This window comes from Ammospiza nelsoni, chromosome 17 (assembly GCF_027579445.1).
Source record: "Ammospiza nelsoni isolate bAmmNel1 chromosome 17, bAmmNel1.pri, whole genome shotgun sequence".
Classification (NCBI taxonomy): domain Eukaryota; kingdom Metazoa; phylum Chordata; class Aves; order Passeriformes; family Passerellidae; genus Ammospiza; species Ammospiza nelsoni.
The window spans coordinates 14,340,929-14,362,346 of NC_080649.1; the positions used below are offsets into that span (position 1 = coordinate 14,340,929).

The 21,418-nt window shown below is 44.6% G+C and overlaps 1 protein-coding gene across 1 annotated transcript in view; it reads left to right on the forward strand.

Moving 5' to 3' along the window:
- Window positions 1–519: 519 nt before the first annotated feature.
- Window positions 520–21,418, forward strand: part of DNAAF8 (dynein axonemal assembly factor 8) — a 99,462-nt gene continuing 78,563 nt past the window's right edge. Inside the window, exons 1-9 of the mRNA XM_059484044.1 lie at window positions 520–666; window positions 4,218–4,331; window positions 4,992–5,468; window positions 8,497–8,593; window positions 8,933–9,071; window positions 9,934–10,080; window positions 10,444–10,533; window positions 12,041–12,394; window positions 14,210–14,369. Coding sequence (XP_059340027.1) covers window positions 520–666; window positions 4,218–4,331; window positions 4,992–5,468; window positions 8,497–8,593; window positions 8,933–9,071; window positions 9,934–10,080; window positions 10,444–10,533; window positions 12,041–12,394; window positions 14,210–14,369 — 1,725 coding nt within the window. The remainder of the gene's footprint in view (window positions 667–4,217; window positions 4,332–4,991; window positions 5,469–8,496; window positions 8,594–8,932; window positions 9,072–9,933; window positions 10,081–10,443; window positions 10,534–12,040; window positions 12,395–14,209; window positions 14,370–21,418) is intronic.

The following is a 21,418-nucleotide window of genomic DNA, read 5'->3' on the forward strand; positions in this document are numbered from 1 at the left end:
TCTCTGCCCATGGCAGGTGGGTAGAACAAGAGAGCCTTTAAGCTCCATTCCAACCCAAACCATTATGAGATTCTATGACTTTGTGATCATTTTATCTGTCCTTTGGGTAGGGAGGAGGGAATGTGAGGGAATTTGGGAAGAGGAGTCAATCCAGCTGAGAGCAGAGGTGCCAGCTTTGCTGCCTTTGCTCTGTTCCTGTCCCATCCCTGCAGGCAGAACATGGGAAAGTGCTTGGAGAGGACACAGTCACAGCACTGTGGCTAAGAATCCCAAAAAATTCTTCATAAATGAGGGGCTAAACTGCCCTGGGGTGTGTGTGGTGAGTAAGGCACAAAGCTCTCAGCCCTTTCTGAGCTCAGGTGCAAGGGAATACCTCCAAAAATGCAGATTTTAACATTTCCTGCTGGGAGTGCTGGGAATTCCTCACACACTTTTTCCTTGTTTTGGACTGATGTTATCTCATGTTTAGAGAGGTGTCCTCAAGCTCATCTTTCCTTTGCTTGAAGGGAAGCTGTGCCAATGGCCTCAGAAGCACCAAGTGAGGATGCAGAACCTGCAGCTGAGCCTCCTGCAGCTCCTGTGCAGGGGAACAGGACATTCCAGTGGGGATCCATCCTTGCTGCAGTGAAGGACCAGCTCCCATCCCTGGACTCTGACTCCTCCACTGTAAGCTCTGAAATTCTGCCTTTCTTCCCTCTTAAACATGGAAAAAAGCTCTCAAAAGCAAGAGCAGTGACCTTATCAGGCATTTTGGGGTTGCTGGTGTGGTCTCCTGGGTGGGCTGCCTGTCCTGAGTATAGAACAGTGTGTGTTAATCCACACCCTTCTGGATTATCCCTAATTATCAGAGTGTAATTAAAAATCAGACTTCCTCTCCTTGGATTCTGCCCCACCTGCAGAGCTGCCTCCAGCCCTGGAGCTGCTGGAGCAAGTCCAGAGGAGGCTCCAGGATGATCAGAGGGATGGAGCAGCTCTGCTGGGAGCCAGCCTGAGACAACTGGGATTGTTCAGCCTGGAGAGGAGAAGCTTTGGGGTGACCTCATTGTGGCCTTGCAGGGCCTGAAGGGGCTCCAGGAGAGCTGCAGAGGGGCTGGGGACAAGGGATGGGACACAGGGACAAGGACAGGACACAGGGAATGGCTCCCACTGCCAGAGGGCAGGGATGGATGGGATATTGGGAATTGGGAATTGTTCCCTGTGAGGGTGGGCAGGCCCTGGCACAGGGTGCCCAGAGCAGCTGTGGCTGCCCCTGGATCCCTGGCAGTGCCCAAGGTCAGGCTGGGCAGGGCTGGGAGCAGCCTGGGACAGTGGGAGGTGTCCCTGCCATGGCAGGGGTGGCACTGGATGAGCTTTAAATTCCCTTCCCAACCCAAACCATCCTGATATTCCATGATATTATGGATTATTATGTACTTGAGGCTGGTTCTCCACAAGACATGTTGATTTTTGTGCTTTTTACCTGCCAAAAAAGCATAATTGCAGAAACCTTTTCATATGAGGTGTGAGACTGAGAGGTGTTGTGCAGTGTTCTTCACTGGTGCAGGTTTTTCCCTTGCTGGGTCTGGGCCAGGCTGTTCTTGGCTGCTGAAATCTCTGCTCACAGGACAGCATTGCTCTGCTGCTCCTCTCCAGTCCAAGGTGCTCTGGCACCGACTTTTCTGAGGGGATAATTTGTCTCAAGATTTGATTATTAGTGGCATTTTGTCCAAATCAGAACATTGTGTTAATTTTCAAACATGTATAAACTTGAAAAGCATTTTGAACACAGAAAGGATATATTTTATCCCAACTTATTGTAGCCATTAATGGTACAGGGGGAGATTGTGAGATGTGAAAGAGCCAGAAATGCCTCCAGTGGGTATTTATTTATTATTTATTATTTATTTTTAATTTTTAAATTAATTATTAATCAATTATCCAAAGCAGTGTCATCTGCTGGATAAAATGTTTATGGGGATTCCATGACTTGGATTCTGCACCTGGATCTGTCACTGTCATGCTGGACAAGCCACATTCCCTCACTGTTCTCAGTTCCCTCTACCTACACTTTTTAATTTTTTAGTTTTAAGTTTTAATTATTTAGAACAACTCTTTCCTGTTAACATGTGTCTCTGCAGTACAGATGAAGGCCCAACACTGAAATTATTTGTAGGTTTTCTGGTTGAGTAAATTACAACCAGGCTAAGCCAGAGGAGCATCTCCAGATTTTGATGCCAAACACCAATGAAGAACCCCAAATCATGCTGAACAATTTTTTCATTCTTTACAATCTCCAAATTCTCTGTTTCTGTCCCACATGGAGAAGATTTCCTGCAGAAGGAACTGAGGCAATCTGTCTGGCACTTCATTGCATTCAGAAGATCTGGTTGTGTAATCCCTGTCCTGCTGAGGCTGCAGTTCCAGGGCTGCACCTTTGTCTGAGGAATTTCCACATGGGAAAGATCCATTTGTGCATCCCAGAGCTGTCACCTGAATGTGCCCTGCTCCCACCTCCAAAAATGGCACTCACAAATGTGCTTTATGCCCTGAAGCCCTTCCATTACCCTGAAATGCAATTTATTAAGAGGAAAGATGTTCTGTTGCAGTTGGGTTTGTGTTAATGACACCAGAGAAGATTCTCTGAAGTGAGAATTCCCAAAAATGCACACTTGCAAACCAAAGGGACAGCAGGAAAGCTGTGTCCTGACTGCTGAGGAGGTGCTTAATCTCCTTTTGGTGTCCATGCATAAAGATTCATCTCCAATGCAGATCTGATGTTTAAAAAAGGGATTTTCAGAGCTATCTAAATGCTGCCCGACCAAACCCAGATGCTGTTTGCATTCTGAACAGGAATCAGGGCAATGAAAAGCCTTCATGGCCCTGCCTGGCCTCACCTGGGGCTCCAGCACCTCTTATTTAAGCTGTCCTGTCTAGGAGTATTATTAGTTGTTTTGTGACTAGGTTGATAAACCATAGCTGGAGGGTTGAGAGTTGGTTAGTAATTCATTGATTGTCTAGGGAGGGTAGTAGCCACCTACACTTCTTCTTAATGGTTTGGAAGAAGAGATGATTTAAGAAAGAACCCAAACCATGAGCCAAACAAGAAGCCCAAACAATGTAATTTAGAAGACCTAACCCAAAACCAGTGAAAGGCAGGGACAAGGAGATGCTTGAGGAGCTCTCTGTGGCACTGACACAACTTCAGCTGTTCCATCAGTGTAAATCTGCAGTGATGGAGAGCAGAGCTTGGATTTTGATTCACCTTAATGTTACTAAAGAACATGCACAAATGTAATGCCTGGCAAATGCTGCTCAGTTCTGGTTGTGTCTGCTGCTCAGTTCTGAGCTCTGGCCCCTCACTCCCTCTCTCTATGTTAGGGGAGTTTTGGTTTCTAGTTATGGTCCTGCCTGAGCCAGACTTTCACCTGTGAATTGAAAGTTTTCATTCTTGATCTCTGCCCAGCCTCATCACTCAAATATGGCCCAAAGATCTGGAGCTGTGCCTCAGCCTGGTTGCTCCCTCTGCTCTGTCCTGCTTGTCCCTCTTGGGTTCTGTGGGACTGGGCTTTGCCTGGTGAGGCCTTGCCTTTCCAGTCCCTGAGAATCCCAGAATGATTTGGGCCGGAGGGATCTTAAAACTCATTGAATTCCATCCCCTGCCATGGCAGGGACACCTCCCACTGTCCCAGGCTGCTCCCAGCCCTGCCCAGCCTGGCCTTGGGCACTGCCAGGGATGCAGGGGCAGCCACAGCTGCTCTGGGCACCCTGTGCCAGGGCCTGCCCACCCTCACAGGGAACAATTCCTCATTCCCAATATCCCATCCATCCCTGCCCTCTGCCAGTGGGGATCCATTCCCCCTTGTCCTGGACCTCCAGGCCTTGTAAATATTGAGCAGCTCTGCTCCAGCCTCTCTGATGGTGAATGAGGTACTGCAGAGAATCACTTGGGAGATAGAGAACTTCCCACACTTTCCATTGCTTTTCTCAGCAGGATGTTTGTTATCAGCCTCCATGGGAATTTGATGTTTTACATGTTTTTTACATTTGGAGCTTGCTGAAATGTGGGGTTGGTGACTCTTGGGCTACCAGACTGTCTAGCAAAGGTGTGACTGCAAGGAAACTTCTTGTCTCTGCACTTCAAGAGGTGCCAACATGGGAGCTGTCACTGCAAACCAGATATTCCAATATCAGTGAGTATTGCAGTCTCCTGTTGAATTTCTCTGTTTTTCTGTTTGCAGTCTGATTGTGAGAGTGATGAGGAGCTTTTCATCTTCCAGAGGGACCTGCCCAACTTAATTCCAGACCTGTCAGAGGAACTGATGATGTTTGCCCTGGAAGACTCCCAGGAGCAGGTTGGGACTGTTGTGGGTGTCACCCCTGTCCTGTCACCCCTCTCCTCTGGCTGTCCCCAGTGTGGGCACCTGCTCATGTCTGAACTGTTTGTCTGAACAGGAAAAGCTTAGTCCTCAGTATTTTCTCTCACTTGCAAATAAAACTTTTTTTCTCTTTTTGCAGTGTCCCTTTAAAGTTTTCTCTGTTCTTGAGATTTTGGACCTTTTTTGTGCCATCTCTTGGTAGTTTTTATTGTCCCTTTACTGTTTTTCTTTCCTGTGCAATCATTTTATGTGTCCAGAAAATGAATTAGGACAGTGCAAGAAAGAGGAAAAGTATGAACTTTACTCTCTGAACAGCTTTTCTGGGATAAAATAATCACATTGTTCCTTCAGTGAAGATAAATCCATGAAATCACAGTATGGTTTGGGTTGGAATAATGAACACATGTAAGAAAAAGCAATTTAAAGGATGTTTAGCAGTTCCTGAAATTAAAGTTTTTGGAAAGTAAACAGTCTCAGTGTTTTCCATGAGGGATGTGGTGTGGGTTGTTTCCATATGGTGTCTGAGTTGGAGCTGTTGCCTTCCAATCACTCTGTTTTGGTTTTTTATCCACTTCCAAAGCTCAGGGAGATTGACTTTCTCTGTGTTTGTTCTTTCTCTACCTGTAGCAAATCCAGGAGACAGAAAGACTTCCATGGGAGATCTGGAACGAAGACCTGGAAAGTTTTGACTTTCAGGAAAAAACAGATGGTGCCCAAATCATTGCAAAAGAAGATGTACAAATGATTAAAGATGAGGCTGCTGAACCTGCCAGCCAGACTGAAGAAATGCCAAGCCAAAAGAGAGCTGTTCTTGAAGAGTTTCCCTCAGATTCCACAGATGACCTTGAGGAGAAAGAAATGGGCAGGACTCAGGCTAAGGAAAGATCAAACTCCTGGCCTATCACAGCAGTGCCTGTGCAAGAGCTGTACACTAAAGAGGAGAGAAAAAAGCTGATAGAAACAAAGATACTGTCCAAGATCCTTGTGGAGCCATCCCCAAAGCAGGATGTCAAACCTCCCTCCCATGGCATCAACAACAGCCTGGGAAGATTTGCAAAGGCAGAAACCTTCTCAGATGAGCATCTTGGAGAAGTGATCCATTTGTCACTGCAGGCAAGTGGCAATAAAATGAAGCTCTGGGGGTGCTGCTGGTGGGCTGGGGAACAGTGCAGGGCCTGCATAACCCCACTGCAGGGAGCAGCTGAGGTCCCATTCTGACACTTCACAGGGCTGGGTGTTACACAGGTACCAAAAGCTGTCCCAGAGCAAGTCCAAACCATGGCAAAAGCTGCTGCAGATAACCAACTGATAACCAACATATGAGAAATTACTGCTAGAAACAAATGGTACAAGGAAATTAAGTTAGTAGTCAAGGCCACAACTAATCTGAAAGGACTTAACCTAAGCACAAAGCTGCTATTTTAAATTTTATTTTATTATTTAATTATTTTAATTTTTTTATTTTTGTGAAATAATGCCCAAACTTATCTTGTAACATACTCCCCAAATACTCTAGAGCACTGGATTTCCCAGGGTTTCCCAATTCAAGGAGTTCAGTTTAATACCATTTTTACTGGTGTCCAAGGGAGATGCACATTCAATCTGCTAGAACTTCCATGTCCCTTCTTAATGTAATAGAGGAACACAGGAGAGACTCAAGAATGACCAAGGAGATCCAGCTGGTCATGACCCATAAGGTTTAGGTCAGAAGATACAGATTATTTGGGCTACTTTGTCAGATTCAAGTAATTGACAAGAAAAATCACAGCTAATTTAGGTGATGTTTGTCTGCTAAACATCAGAAATTCAGGAGAGTGTAACAATACAACTTTACTACCAAAGATTCCACAAAGAAATTGCAAAATACATCTTAGCTCTGAGTGTGCTCAGAGCACAAACAAGCCTTTCATTAGGAACTATGGAAGTGATGGTCAAATTTTGGCTATTTTCCAAAAGAGCTCACACACACACACACACAAACCCCCATGGAAATGGATCTGCAGCAAGGTCCATGAACTGTTAGGGAAGCCAACCATAGCATCTGTCCCTGGGAAGGCAAGGAATTTTTCAGGTCCCAGGCAGAATTGCATTAAAGCAGGGAGTTTTCTGGCCTTCCAGTGGGGTGCTGGAGGAGAGATGTTTAGGGTTGTTCCTGAAGTCCTAAATCTCACCCAGCTAAGGCAGGTGGGATGAGCAGCTCAGTGTTAGCTGGAATGTGGCTCAGAGTCAGGGGTGGTTTTCTTCAGCACTGAGTTACAGATCTGCCTGTATTGATTTTTAAATTCATTAGAACGTAATCAGCACAGAACAGGTCCTGATCTTTTTGTTCAAAGCCTTCCACAAGTCAGAGTACAGATGTTTCCCTTCCCCTTTCATGTATTCACAGAAATGAACTTTTTGATGTTAGAGCTGTTCCAGTCCAGGCAAATCATGCAGCTGCAGGCCTGTGAGTTAAATTGTGCTGCATCATTGAAGGACATCTTTTTCAAGTGGGTCTGGGTGTAATTCCCAGCTCACCTCATAGAATTCTGTTAATTCAGGAAGCACTTCTTGCCTTTCAGAGCCTGTTTGATGTCAGGGACTTCAGTGAGCTGAAGTCTGGTGCTTTGGGGTGAGTTCTGAGAGGCTCAGTGTGTTCTCACTTTCATTTGGAAGGAGTTGTTGCTCCCCAGCTCAGCCAGGCACCTCAGTTTCTGTCAAGTGGCTAAACCTAATATACAGTTTCTTCTTGATTCCTATCAGTTAATTTGATTTTTTTTCTTAAGTTCCTTTCTGTATTAGAAATGGAATTGTGCAAACCTTCACTTCTATTTCTTCTGGACCTTCTGGAACTTAAACCAGTGCTGCAGTGTTAGAATAGATCTAATCAAGGTTCAGATATGTGTGAAGATTTATTGCTCAGGAAGGAGGGAGAACCTTCTCTCCAACAAGAGGGGCAGATGCAGGAGGTTTTACAAGGTGAAATGCTGGGTTTGGAGGCTGCTTCTGCTTTTTTAAAGGCCATGAGGGGCTGTATTAAATTCATGTTTGTGGCAGTGGTGTCATTGTCTTGTCACAACTCACAGCCCCCTTCCTTTCAATAAAACTCATAAGCACTTTGAATTTCTGGTGATATTTCACATGGGTGTGGAATCTTTTCATTAAAACTTCAATTTATATATATTATTATAAATAATATTCAGAGGGGAAAGCAATGAGTAGTTTAAATGCATGTGGACTTTGATGGCAGCCTCTTGTAGCTGAGTCAGGTGTGTGCCCTCAGCCAGGGATTCAGAGCAAGGAAATGGAGGATCCTCTCTTCAGGGTGGGTATTTATTGCTCAGGAAGGAGGGAGAACCTTCTCTCCAACAAGAGGGGCAGATGCAGGAGGTTTTACAAGGTGAAATGCTGGGTTTGGAGGCTGCTTCTACTTTTTTAAAGGCCATGAGTGGTTGTGTTAAATGCATGTTTGTGGCGGTGGTGTCATTGTCTTGTCACAACTCACAGCCCCCTTCCTTTCAATAGAACTCATAAGCACTTTGAATTTCTGGTGCCATTTCACATGAGTGTGGATGTTTCATTAAAACTTCAATTTCAAATAATATTCAGAGGGGAAAGCCATGAGTGGTTTAAATGCATATGGACTTTGATGGCAGCCTCTTGCACCTGAGTCAGGTGAGTGTGTCCTCAGCTAGGGATTCAGAGCAAGGAAATGGAGGAGCTGTGAGATATCATCTGATACTGACTGTACCCACAGCAGTGGGAATTTACCCTGCTCAGAAACTGGAGGTGGAGGAAAGGGCTGATCTCAAAGAGCTGAAGAGCCACAAGTCCTTCTCCCGTGGGTGGCAGTGGGAAGTTCTCACATTATTCAGGATCAGAATGCACATGCTTGGCCTTGTATCAGGCCACTTTTTAATCTGTTCCACTGTCTCCAGTGATCTTTTGAAGTCTTATCAAAAGGGTTCATGATTCTCAGAGAAAGAGCCTCAGCAGAAGCAGCTGAAGCAGCTGAAGGGATGCAGTGTCTGAAGGGATGTAATAAATGCATTTCTTTCCCTACAGCACTTCCTCTGGAATTGCTGAAAGCAAGCTGGCACTGAAATTAGGGGTGATCTTTTGGGAGTCAGCTTTCCATCATGTTTCTCTTGTCTTCTTTCAGGCTATTGAAAAGTGGAATGTAGACAAGAATCTTGAGGAGCTGGAGCAGCAGGGAGATAAAACTCGTGCACAAGTTGCTTTCTTCCCAGCAGATTATGGTAATGTCACTAGTTGAAAGTGCATAAAAATAAATAAAACTCAGGTTCCTGTATTTAAGTTATTCCCTGCAGCATAATTTTGAATGCAGAAATCACAGTGGGTTTTTTAAATGCTTCTAAAACATGTTTAATTATCTTCCCTCAAGATTTCATCTAGGTTTCTTAGCCTGAAGCCAGTGCTTCACAGCCTGCCATGGGCCAGACAAGCCATTACAATATTATCTTCATCCTCCCCCTGCTGCCAGGCTGTAGGAACAGGAACAATGTGAACATGGGGAATATTGGGTGATTTCATGGCAGAAGACCACAACTGATGATTATTTTGTTGCTCTTCCACAGAGTCCTTCAGGAGGAAGTGTGAAGAGGAGCTCATGGAAAGGCTGGGAGAGCTGTGTGCCAGGCAGTCCAGGGCAGTGTCCCCTCCCTGTGAGAGGCCATCAGCCAAGCTCTGCTCCTTCCAGGGACAGCAGGACAAGAAGTGAGTCCTTTTTGTCACATATCCCAGCTCATCCTGGCTGCCAGAAGGGATACTGGGCAACTCCTGGTCTTCCACAGGGGTTTTTCTCTGTAGCCTTGCAGGAAGCTGATACTGGAGTTGGAATCCTCAGTCCTTCATTTCCCTTTGATGACAAACACCTTGGCATTCTCCATCAACCTTTGTCTAAACCTTACCAGGCACTTGGGATAAATGGGAAAGCAGGAAAATGAGGCTGAGCCAATTATCCTGTCCAGCCTTTTTTGTCATCTAGGGTACAAATTTCTCTTACTGGTACCTCAGTTGAGCAAAAATACACAGGATGGTTTTCTGTGGGTATCAGTGGAGATGTCAGTGCTTCTTGGAGGAAAAGCATTTTGAGGCTGTTCAGAGGGAGCAACATCAATGGTGGCAGCACAGAAGAAATAATGAGTGAAAGAGTGGAGGGGAAAGTGGGAAATACCCTCATTGCCAGAGCAGGGAGAGCCACTAGGATGATTTGCAGTTTTATGCCTGGGAAGATGAAATGGAATTGCCAGAAGAGGCAGAGAGGAAAGGGGAACTCGTTCTTACACTGAGATGTTAAAAGTTGTGATCTCTCTGGTGCCTGCCTTTGTTCTCCAGAACAATTTGGTGGTGTCACATTTTGAGAACTGAATATCCCTCTTCATCCTGCCTGTGATCTGTGCTCCTGGGGGAAGCTGAATCCTTGAATTCTGATTGCAGGCAGAAGCAGAGTTGGAATCTGTGTGGTAGCCAAGCACAGAGCTCCTTTCTCAGTCCAGTTTTGATCCTGAGGCTCTCCCTGCGGGATTCCTTGGGAGATAAGGCAGAGGATGTGCTGAGCTGTGTTTTCTGTGTGTAGGGATGCTGCCTTGCTGTCATCCCCACCAAGTTCTCTGAGGATGGGCAGGATGAGTTTCCAGGACCTGCCAAAACGTGCAACTGTGTACATAGATTTGAGAGATGCTGAGCCACCAAAGCCAGTGACAGTCCCTGAAGAGAAACAAAGGTAAATCCTGGCTTTATTGGGAGTGAGAAATAAGTAATAAAAAGTGAGAAACTGAAACCTTTCTGAATCTCATGCTTGTGAAATGTAACTTTAAAAATGTTCTTTCACACCTCTGTCATAAGGACAAACCTTGTAGTTAATAAACAGCTAATAGGTAATAAACAGGTAAACATTTTGTTCTTGAATATTTGAATTTTCTTTTTTCTAGAGTAATAGTGTGAAGGACTCTCCATAACACCCAGAGATCTTCCCTGGAAGTATCTCTCCCTTTTTCCTCATTTTCTAAATTTGCATCCTAGAAATGACCAGGAGCCAACACTCAGCTAGAACAGGGTTAATTAATGTGTACTGATTGTTTCACAGTGCAAGTGACAGCTCCTCCTCCTCTAAAGAAGAAGAAGAAGAAGAAGAAGAAGAGACTGTGACAATTCAGAATGAAGCAGAAAGGAGAATGTAAGTTTCCTTATCAGGACTGTTTTCCAAGTGATATAATGTTCATTTTTTCTGAACCTAATTGGCCTAACAATGATCAGAGTGAAAGTTTGTGTACTTAAATATTGCCATTCCTGGTCTTCACAGCAGAAAAAAAAAAAAAAAAACAACCACCAAAACAAAAGCCCAGTAATGGAAGTGCTCCAGTGTGGCCCCAGGAGGTCACTCTTTCCCTGTTGCATGGTAAAGCTACCAAAGGTAGAGAGTTGTTGATCCTTGAGGCAATATTTGCACCTGTCCAGCTGCTTGGGACAGCTCAAAACACAGCCAGAGGTGCCCTGGGGGCTGGAAGATGTGAGTTTTTCTCCAGCCCTGTGTGAGTGACACCAGAACTGTGTTAGACAAGCCTCAGAACCAAACTTGGGAAATGTTGTAGGGAGCTGAGTCAGATAAGCCTTTACTTTTATAAATAATAAAATAGGCTAGAATGGATAGAGATTTAAAGAAAATATTGACTACATTGTATGGACAGGGACCCTCTTAATGGGAGGGGACAGGGGAGAGAAATGCTCTTGGTCTCAGCAGGGCAGGATTCTGATCTCATTCATGAGGGGACTATCCAGTTTCATTTTTATCTGGACCAAATGATTAAACAGGAATTATTATTCTGTGCATGTAGATTGTGTCAGGACAGGACATTCCACTACCACAGTAATGTGCTTGCTGACAGCAGTCTCATTGAGGAAATTAAGCCAAGCATTCAAAAACTGTAATAGTTATTAGAAAAACTTTTAATCTCTGTGTATTTGAACCCCAACCCCTGTATCCAAAAGGGCCAAAAATCTATAAGCTCTGAATTCCATGCCAACCATACATTTGTTCAGGGCTGTTCTGGCAGGTGTTTGTGTTGTGCCTGAATGCAGAAGAGGTAAATAAATTGCCAGGAAGATCAATTTTGTGTTCTGGCTCTGCTTGTGTCACCTGAGTGCTGATGCTATGTGGTATTTTTGGGGTCCCCTGTGGCAGGAAGGAAATGATGAATCTGACTCCATGTTCTTAGAAGGCTGATTTATTATTTTATGATATTATATTAAAGAATGCTATACTAAACTGTACTAAAGAATGGAGAAAGGATACAGACAGAAGGCTTAACAAGATACTAATTAAAACCTTGTGACACTCTCCTCAGAGTCCAACACAGCCTGACTGTGATTGGTCATCAAGTTAAAACAATTCACATGTTGGATAAACAATCTCCAAACCACATTCCAAAACAGCAAAACAAAGGAGAAGCAAATTAGATAATATTGTTTTCCTTTTTCTCTGAGGCTTCCCAGGAGGATAAATCCTGATGAAGGGATTTTTCCAGAAAATATGACAGTGACATTGCTACTGTCACCTCCAGTTATTTTCCTGTAGATGCCCAGTCCTTGTTTTGAGCTCTCATCATATGTGAAGTTCCTCAGAGATTGAGTTTATTCCTATAATGCTTTATCTTGATGAAATCAGGTTTTTATTTCCTTTGCAGGAGGAATTGCTCAGGGAAGAGCCTGTTACTGCAACAACTCCGAGCAGCCCGGAAGGAGGCCTTGGAGCTTCTTCACAAAACATCTCTTCCAGCTGAGAAACTGCAGCCAGAAAGGCTGGAAGACACAGCTTCCTCTAATAAAAGTCAAAACCAATCTTGTAAAGTGAGGCAAGAGACAAATGAGGTAGTTCCCAGGAAACTGATGAGATTGGAACCAGGCAAGGAAAGTCTCCCCTTTTCAAGCTGTGGGGGTGACAGAGCTGACACAGAGAAAGAGAACAAAATGGAAGCTGAGAAGATTCCAAATCCAGGAAATGCTCCAGAGTGTCCTCTAATTACAGCAGAATTGCCAAGGTATCCCACAGGAAAAGTAATCAGAGGTTTTGGATGTGGCTTCTCTAATTGTCCTGGATTAAAGAAAATTGCTTACCTGGGCTGTGAGCTGGAGCAAGAGGGTGTCTGGATTTGTTACCTGGCAAGAACAACAGTCCTGGCAGCTGCTGCTGGAAGGTTTAGAGGCAGCCTCAGTGGGGCCTGGCATTAGATGAGATGTGGCACTCCTGACATTGGAAATTCAGCCTTTTTCTATAGCTTTTATTTTGCAGAAGAAGAGGATAACACAGTATTGATCTCCTTTAGGAACAACAGCACTGAGGTTTCCTAAGCACAGCTTCCTAGAAAATAGGTCTGGAAGGGTCAGTCTCCCTGTGCCAATAAAGAGTGAGGTGAAATCTAATATCTCCTGGCAGATCTTTATAGAACTTGATCTTGAAATCCTCAATGGTGAGGGTTCCTTGACTCCCAGGTAGTACACTTTGCTGTTTAATTATCCCTAGAGTTGGAAAGCTTTTCATTAAGTCTAATTTAAATTATTCCCTCTCCAATTTAAGCTTATTTTTGTTGTGTTCCCAGAAGGAATGGAAAATGGTTTATTCTGTGTCTCAGTTTAAAACACCTTTTACAAACTGGAAGATGTCAGTCTCCCCTTGTATTTTTTTTTCTTCCAAACAAAGGAATTCTGACTCTTTGCCAACAAGAAAAGTGCAAGATCTTGGAGTTACAAAGTACACCCGTGAGGAATGCCACAGGCATATCTTGGAAAGCTTTGAAAAAATAGAAATAAGAGTGATATAATTGAGAAAATTGCAGAGTTATTTGGGCCTCTGCCTCCCTGGGCTTAGTTAAATGTAGTGTGTTCTGCAGAAGGTCTAATTTCAAAGTGAAATCAGGTGGTTGCCTTGTGCACCTGCCCAACTGTTTGGGAGAGCTCCATTATGCTGCCTTTTCAAAGGTTATATCCTGCTATTTTCAGAGTGAAATTTAACATTCTGACTTTGACATATGAGCCCTGGAAAGAATCAGGATCTGCCTGCTCTGGAGACTATTACTGTGTCAGAGTTAAACACTTGCCTGCCCTGCCACTTAGACACCTCAGCTCCTGTGTACCTGCTTGAAATGGCAGGTGGTTGGTTGCAGGGTTTTTTCCCTCTGGAATTCCTGACATTAAGCTCATTGCTTCCATCAGGAATACTAAACTGCATTTTGATTACCTGTTAGCCCATGGCCAGGCAAGAATGTGGATTATTTACTGTCTCTGAATGATAATTCACTGATTTTTACTGATTTCAGTTTTCTCTGTTGCTGTTCTAATTATTGCTGGGGCACCTGGGGCTGGAAGAATTCAGAAAAAATTGAACTTTTTGTTTGCTGTGGAAATGGCAGATGAAATCTTTCTGTGGGCATCCAGATGTAGAAAGATGGGAGGTCTTGGGTCAGGGGAACTTTATCTCTGTCATATCCTATAGCAAATAGGAAAGGAAATGGGTCTAAACTGGGAATCTTGGTGTGGAGATGGGGAGGGACACATCACAAACACATCTCTGCTTAAATGAATTTGTATCCCCACATAGATCATCACCACTTATCAGAAGTTTGATCTCTGCTCCTTTTCTTTGAGGTGCTTTTCTTCTTAGAGAGATGATTTCATCTACTGACAAGTTCTTGTGTCCCCCCACAAACAGCAGAATTGCTCTCTAAATCTATTTTAGCCTTTCATGTCATGATTCCCCCTCCAGTGTGTGGTGTAAATATGAGAAAAAAAGAAGTGCAACCAGATCAATGAGTGGCTTTTTCCCCCCAAGTGTAAAGCTTAATCTGTGTATTTTCCAGGAGAGAAGGAAGTGACAGAGAGCTATCCCAAAAGGAAGAGGAGATGAAGGAGAGGCAGAGGAGATGCAGATTGCAGGAGCAGCTGGAGCAGTGGCAGCCTCAGCGCTCGGTGTGGGGGAAGCAGCCCATGGCAGAGAACACCCCGCTGCTGTTCCACAGGGTCAGTGCCTCAGGGTGGGCTGGGTCCTGGTTTGAACAGCCAGGTGTCTGCTGAGGAAGGCAGGAGCCTCCCCTGAAATGAAAAATGTAAACCCCCTCCTTCTGAATTATTATAATTTTGAAATTAAGGGGCTCTCAGCACAGATATGGGAATAGGAATAACAGTTATTTACTAGGAAAACTAAACATGAATACAAGAGCAATAATACAAAAAGAAAAACTACTGCCAGAGTCAGACCATGCCCTGTCCCCTGTGTGTCAGGGGGTGTCCCAGCCCCATCCCATGGGGGCTCAGCCCTCCTGCAGTGCCAGCTGTGGCTCTGCTGCAGCAGGGATCCTGCACAAGGGGGGAGTTTTCCTCTGCAGCTCCAGGGCTGCTGCAGATGGGCCTGGGCTCCCTCTGGCCATGCAGGGCAGCAGAAAGCTGCTCCTCTGGCAATGCAGGGGGCAAAGGCTGCTGTGCTGTGCCAGGCTCAGATTGGATCCAGGTAGGAATGCTTGGCTCCTCCCCTGGGCACAGCATCTCCCCATGGGATGCTGGAATTGGATCAGCCCTGCAGGGACACTCAGTGGCCATGGACAGCAGAGATCTCCTGCAGGGAGGGTTGGCTGTGGGAGAGATAAAGAAAAAACTGCCCCAGGAACAGCAGAGAACTGCCCCAGCTCTGACAGATTAAACAGAACACACAGCCCCAGCCTAAGACACAGGGGCTCCCTGCCAGGGGCAGCTGGGAGCAAAATGTCATTTTATTGCATTGTTTCAAATCTGTTAGTTATGGAGCACCATTAGCTGAGGAGAGGAGCAGCCCTACAGCTCTTCTCTCACACTAAGGGAGAAGAATTCCCCACCTTCCCGTCCAGGGAGAGCTCCTCAAGCAGCTCTCTCCAGTTCTGACCTCTCAGGGCCTGCTGAAATCAGTGGCTCAGTGTCATCTACTTCACAGCAGCCACAGTCTCCCACATGATTTTTCATAACTTTTCCTAAAAAAGTGAAATGTTTTTACTGTCTCTGCTGAGTCCTGTTGTCTGCTCCCAGCAGCTTTATAGTTCACTTTTGTGGGTTGGTTTTGAGGATTGTGGGTTTAATAACAGGTTTTAGTCCTGATTAAGGGGATGTGAAATGATCCTGATTTTAGCCAAAGCCTAACTATGGCTTGGAGGACAAGGCTGTTGTTACTTCTCAGAAGATTTTTCTCTGTCCTTGCCCTCAGCAGAGGGTTTGGAATGAGATGAGCTGTAGGATCACTCCCAACCCTTACCATGATTTTATGACAAGCAGTTCTGCTTCATCCATGCACTGATTCTGCTGAGCACAAGGTGAGAAGGTGAGAGGAGGTGAGAAACTGCAGAACCACCATGAATCCACCATAATGATTTCTCTGGGCTAATGCCAATAACAAAACTTTTTTGTCGGTACAAAAGTTGAAAGACTTCACAGCCCTAGATTTGGGGCTGGACCATTTAGGTTTGTTTTGTAAATGGATTGCTGTGGTTGTGGAGATTTGAAAGCTCATTTTATTTAGCACTGGATTTGTCAGTGAGGAGGAGTAAAGGACTAAAAAGCTCCCAGCTGAGTTTCCCTCTGCCAGCCTGCTTTGACAAGGAGAGCAGAGCACCCATAGCTCTGCTTTGGAGTGTAAAAGTTGGATTTGCTCCTCCCTGGCTGTTGGCAGGTACCACCCACTTCCAGTTAGCCTTGATTAAGATGCAGACACTCTCTTGCTCCTCAGAAATCCACGTGGGCCTTGCTCTCTCCTTCCTGACAATGCACCAGACAATGCAGAATCAGCCTGTGTTTGGTCATTTCCCATATCTGCTGTGCTGATGCCAATAAAATGAGGATGGGCTTGGTGATGAGCTGTGTCTGGAGCAGAGCTCAGGGTTGATCTGTGCTGGAACTGGAGCTGTAAATGTTCCCCTGAGGGATGGGATGATGTTCCACTTGTGGCAGCAGGGACAGGGGCATTTCCCACCAGCCCAGGCTCCTGCTGCCTGTGCAAACTGCTGCAGTGCCCAGAAAGAGGGACAGGGACTGGTCACAGACAAGAGAGGACACAGGGCAGGGTTAAGGTGGGATTTTGGGAACAAATTCTTCCCTGTGAGGGTGGGCAGGCCCCTGGATCCCTGGCAGTGCCCAAGGCCAGGCTGGAGAAGTCTGGGATGGTGGAAGGTGTCCCCTCCCATGGCAGGGGGGTGGGATGAGAGAATCTTTAGGGTCCTTCCCATCCAACCCATTCCAGTGCCAGCCTGCTCCAAGGGACCTGCCTGACCTCCCAAGGCACCAATGATAACAGGAAATCAGCACAACCCGTAATAACCATGTTGTCCTGGCAACTCTGCTCTTAGTTCTTATTCAGACATATTCATTATTAAAATTAAATTCATTATTAAAAAATGTATCAACATCATCTATCAAATACAACAGTCCTTTATAAGATTACTTGAAATCTGCTTTGATAGCAGCACTTTTTCCCTTTGAATTTGAATAGGGTTTTATTTTCTTTCTTTTTTTATGAACACAGAAAATTTTGACTGTTTTGACATTTAAAACTAAGAGCCCCTGTAATTTGGCAGCTATGTCTCAGTGAAAATATCTAATATCTATATATAAACACATATATTCAAAGAAAAAGCCCCAGTGTTTGACAGAGTAGCACACTTGCAAATTTGTTTTGTAAGTCCTTTGTTTTGGCAGTGATAGATGTTCAGATCTGGAACACTTGTCACATTTTCCAGAATTCTTCTGACCATTTATAATGTACATAAATAATTGAATTTAATAATAATCAGAGGGAAAGTTTAGAAACTCTGCAATTACTGTAGCTGAGGTGCTGGGAAAGACTGGCAAAGGAAATTTAAAAAGCTGCATTAAGGTTACATTAGAGTTCTTGTCTAAAATGTAAAAGCAGATTTAATGTGCTGTCTCCTTTTTCTTAACCCAGTTCAGTCAAACTCTGTCCTCAGCTTCACTCTGAGAGTCAGGGCTGGGGAGAGGGAACTTGAGAGACTGAGAATTCACTTCCAGGGGCACTTCAGGGGCTGAGATCCAGTGGATTTTCAAGACATGCAGGTGCCAATTCCCTGGGAAATCAGTGGGTTCTTTCTAAGAGTTCTGCCTGTCAGGTCCATGTCTGGAGGTGTTTGAATACTTGGGCAATCTGGCTCACCTCTTGGTTTTAAAAATAATGCAGGGAAGAACCTGCATTTTAATGCTGTATTTTGGGTTCATTTGTTTGTTTTTGTTTTTTTTTTTCCCTTCTCTGCCCCACCCAAACTTTTGGTGAAATTTAAGACTGGCATGAGTTGATCTCTTCTGAAATTGGGCCCCAATCACATTTTAGCCTTTGAATCTGGTTCAGAACTGATGCAAGCACCTGGAGTGCTGTGAGGGCCAGCAGAGTGGTGGTGAGATCCTCACTGTAGGGTCAGGCTGAATTAGGAGTTTAGAGGAACAGCACAGGTTTGTTTCATGATGTGAGCAGTGTTATTGATGAGGGAGACAGAAGGAATGCTCCCAGGATGTAAAGCAGTTAAATGGAGGATGTAAAATGAAATGGGTTTGATCTGTCACTTCATTCACCTTGCTTGGTATGATCAGTAACTTGGTGCTGGTGTTGTTTTCTGTCACATTCCCATTAGGTGGCATCCAAATAATAGTGAGAAATTTTGCCACACTCAGAGCTGAGTTTTGTGTCAGGAGCAGCACAAGCAGGTTATTCTAAGGATATCACAGGATCCCAGACTGGCATGGGTGGGAAGGGACCTTAAATCCCATCCTATTCCACCCCTGCCATGAGCAGAAACATCTTCCACTATCCCAGCCTGGCCTTGAACACTGCAGCCAAACCCCTGCATGGCCCATCCAGCCCTGGCATTCACTTCACACAGAACAACTAGAATTTAGCTTGTACTCATCTCCTTTATTATTGGAAAAAAGAAGTATTTCCTGCAGGGCTTCAGTTTGATTCTGCATTTATTGCTTTATCATGATATGGCAGAACAGGATAATGTTGTTGGAGAGCTATTAGGAGCCACCTTGTAAGCAGCCCCTCATAAACAGAGTTTTATCTCCCTTACACAGCCAGGGTGGTTGGGAAATTAATGTGTTGACTCACACTGAGGCATCTCATTTTTCTTGGCATTCACAATCACTTGGGCTAACCTTGTATTAGTAATTATATTACCATGATCCTCATCTCATTGCAGCTTAGCCTTACAGCTGCCTTACAACAAAAAACATCCAGGCACAACAGAGTCATTCTACCTTAACAAATAGATGATGTGGGTACTTTCCTTTCCATCTTGTAAACACAGGCTCCATCACCTTTTTGTCAAAATCAGCAGGTTCTTTATGTTAACACCCCGTTGACTCAGCTCACTGGTGTCAGGGAGAATTCTCAGCCACAAGATGTTCCACTTGTATTGCAACAAAATCAATTCTTTATAGAACTTGGTCTTGAAATCTTCAATGGTGAGGATTCTTTGACTTCTAGGTAGTCCGTGTTGCTGTTTAATTACCCTTAGAGTTGTAAAGCTTTTCATTAAGTCTAATTTAAATTATTCCCTTTCCAATTTAAGCTTATTTTTGTTGTGTTCCCAGAAGGAATGGAAAATGGTTTATTCTGTGTATCAGTGTTTTAAAATATCAGTGTTTTTACAAACTGGAAGATAAAATTACCAATACATCATGGTCAAATTCTTCCTTGCCCTTTGATGGCCTTGTTTTCTCTTTGATCCTATATTTCTTCAGGGGAAAATCCCTGACAAAATTCATATTTATCATCCAGAGTGGTGCTGAAGTGCTGGACATTCTGCTACTGGGAGAGTTACCCTGCATCAGCACGATCTGCCTGAAAGTAGGGATTGATTTCCAAAACTTATAAAGTATTTTTAGTTCAGTTACTGGCCCCAAAAGTTATTTTTAAGTAGGAGGTGCCTTGATCTCAATTTGTCAGTGAAATGCTTTTGATTCTTTACCTGTCTTCCTTAAATAGGTGCCTGTGATTGCCATTGCTGTTCCATGGGTGTTTTGATCTTTTTGAGGCAGTGGTGCTGACATCAGCATTGGAAATTGCCCTTTTCTTCCCTCCCTGGGTTGTTCAAGGACGTTGTGGATGCTGGGATCCCAACCCAGCTCTTCACCTGCTGGGCCTGGGCACTTGGGCACCTCCCCAGCTCCTCTGGAGCTGCCCACATGACTGCACTGAGATGATGGCCTCAGCACTATTTAAAAATACACCACTTTTATTGCTGGGTGGAAAATGGATAAAGGAAAAGGACTGTAAGAAAGTCAAATTAATGTCTCCACTTAAAGAATGGACAAAGGCCTGATCAACCACTCATGAAGGAATAGGTTTTGTGCCACTTCCTTACAGAAATGCCAATTTATCCCCCAAATTGTGGTGCAGTACATATATTTGGAGAAGCTGAGGAAACCTATAAAATCTTTTTTATGATTATAACGATTTTGTTACACAGTAGTTGAGTTTTCCTATATCTGCATTACTCCAAAGGTGATCCTGGTAATACAAATCACCTGTGATCAAATGTTTTCATTGACCCTGGGCCAAAGCAACTGCATCTGTGTGAATGTAATTACAACAGCATTTAGGGTTATTTTAATATAGCTTTAAAAAACCCCATTAATTATAAAAATCACCAAATATTTCCTACAGTAATGTTTTTTGGACACCAGAGCTGAGTTTGCCTGGCTCCAGGTGCTTTCCCTGTTGGGCTCATGCCAAGGCTGTGGCCAGCAGTGCTGTGCCCAACAGCCACCAGATGGCCCCTGAATTCCTCCTTTTTTTTTTCCTGCCAGGCATTTAATGAGTTCCTGAAGCAAGATTAAAATCTCTTGTACTTAATGAACCCTCTGCCTCGACTCAAGAAAGGCTTAAAAATAAACTAAGGCAATTAGAGACGGAGTTAAACTTAGCACACAGAGACAGGACGCCAAGATTCCTGTTTGTGCCACCAGCCCAGCACACAGCATTTGGAATGGATGGAAGATCCCAAGGAAATGTTTTTCTAGCATGGGTGGCTGGCACAAAGCCTGTGTTTCTGGCCTCCTCTTCATCTTCCCACATGGTGCCAGGGAAAGCAAACGGGGGGATCGCTGGCACAGCACTTTGCTGGAGTAGCTGCTTCCTGCTGTCCCTGGCTGTGGGCACAAATCCCAGAAGCTGAAGCTCAGATCTGACCTGAGGATCTGCCTGAAGAGGCAAACAGAGGGTCCAGGCCTTGCCTGTCTGTGTTACAAACACCTCCCTTCACACAGGAGGAGTTTGATCTCTGTGGATGTGTTTACAAAAAGAATGGATGGTTTATTTGATGGTTTAATGGAGGGGTTAGGGCATGGCTTGGACTCAGTGATCTTTAAGTCTCTTCCAACCTGGTCATTCTGTGAATTCATTCTGTAAATTCTGTGTTCCCAGAGTCAGGAATGTTATGGAAGTGCCCAGGCACTCTTAGGGCGGGTTATACTTCCCATCCTCCATGGGGGGATAGAAGGTAAGAAAATAAAGATAGTGCAGAAGGGAGTCACACCTGAGGAGTTGCACCAAAGATTAGGAACAGGCCTGCCCTTAACAGGCCACAGCTGTGTCTAATAAGAAGAGTGCTACAAAAGAGTGGGGTAGCTGGGTGAGGAGAGGGTTGGAGTCTGTTGGCTGTGCTATGAGGAAGGAGTCAGTGCTACAAGGAGCTGTCCATGAGAAATCACCAAGAAAGTGTGGAGCTTTTGCAGTAAGATGACAACAATCCTTGTGGCTCCTCTCCCCAGTTGAGCTCACACCACCACAGCAAGTCCAAGAGCCACACAGTAAAGCTGCTTTCATAACTTTTGGCTGCTTTAAGAAGTTTTTCCAGCCAAATTGCTGTAGAAATGCTCAGAACCAGGAAATTCACCTGTGCTGAGAGCAACAGGGTCACCAAAAAGCCGTGGAGACCCTTCTATGTGAACCTGGAGAGGCACTCTGATGGTTCCCAGAGGCTCCCAGGTTTGTGCTTTTTCCAGCTGTGGGAGGAACTGAAGAGCCAGAGATTCACAAA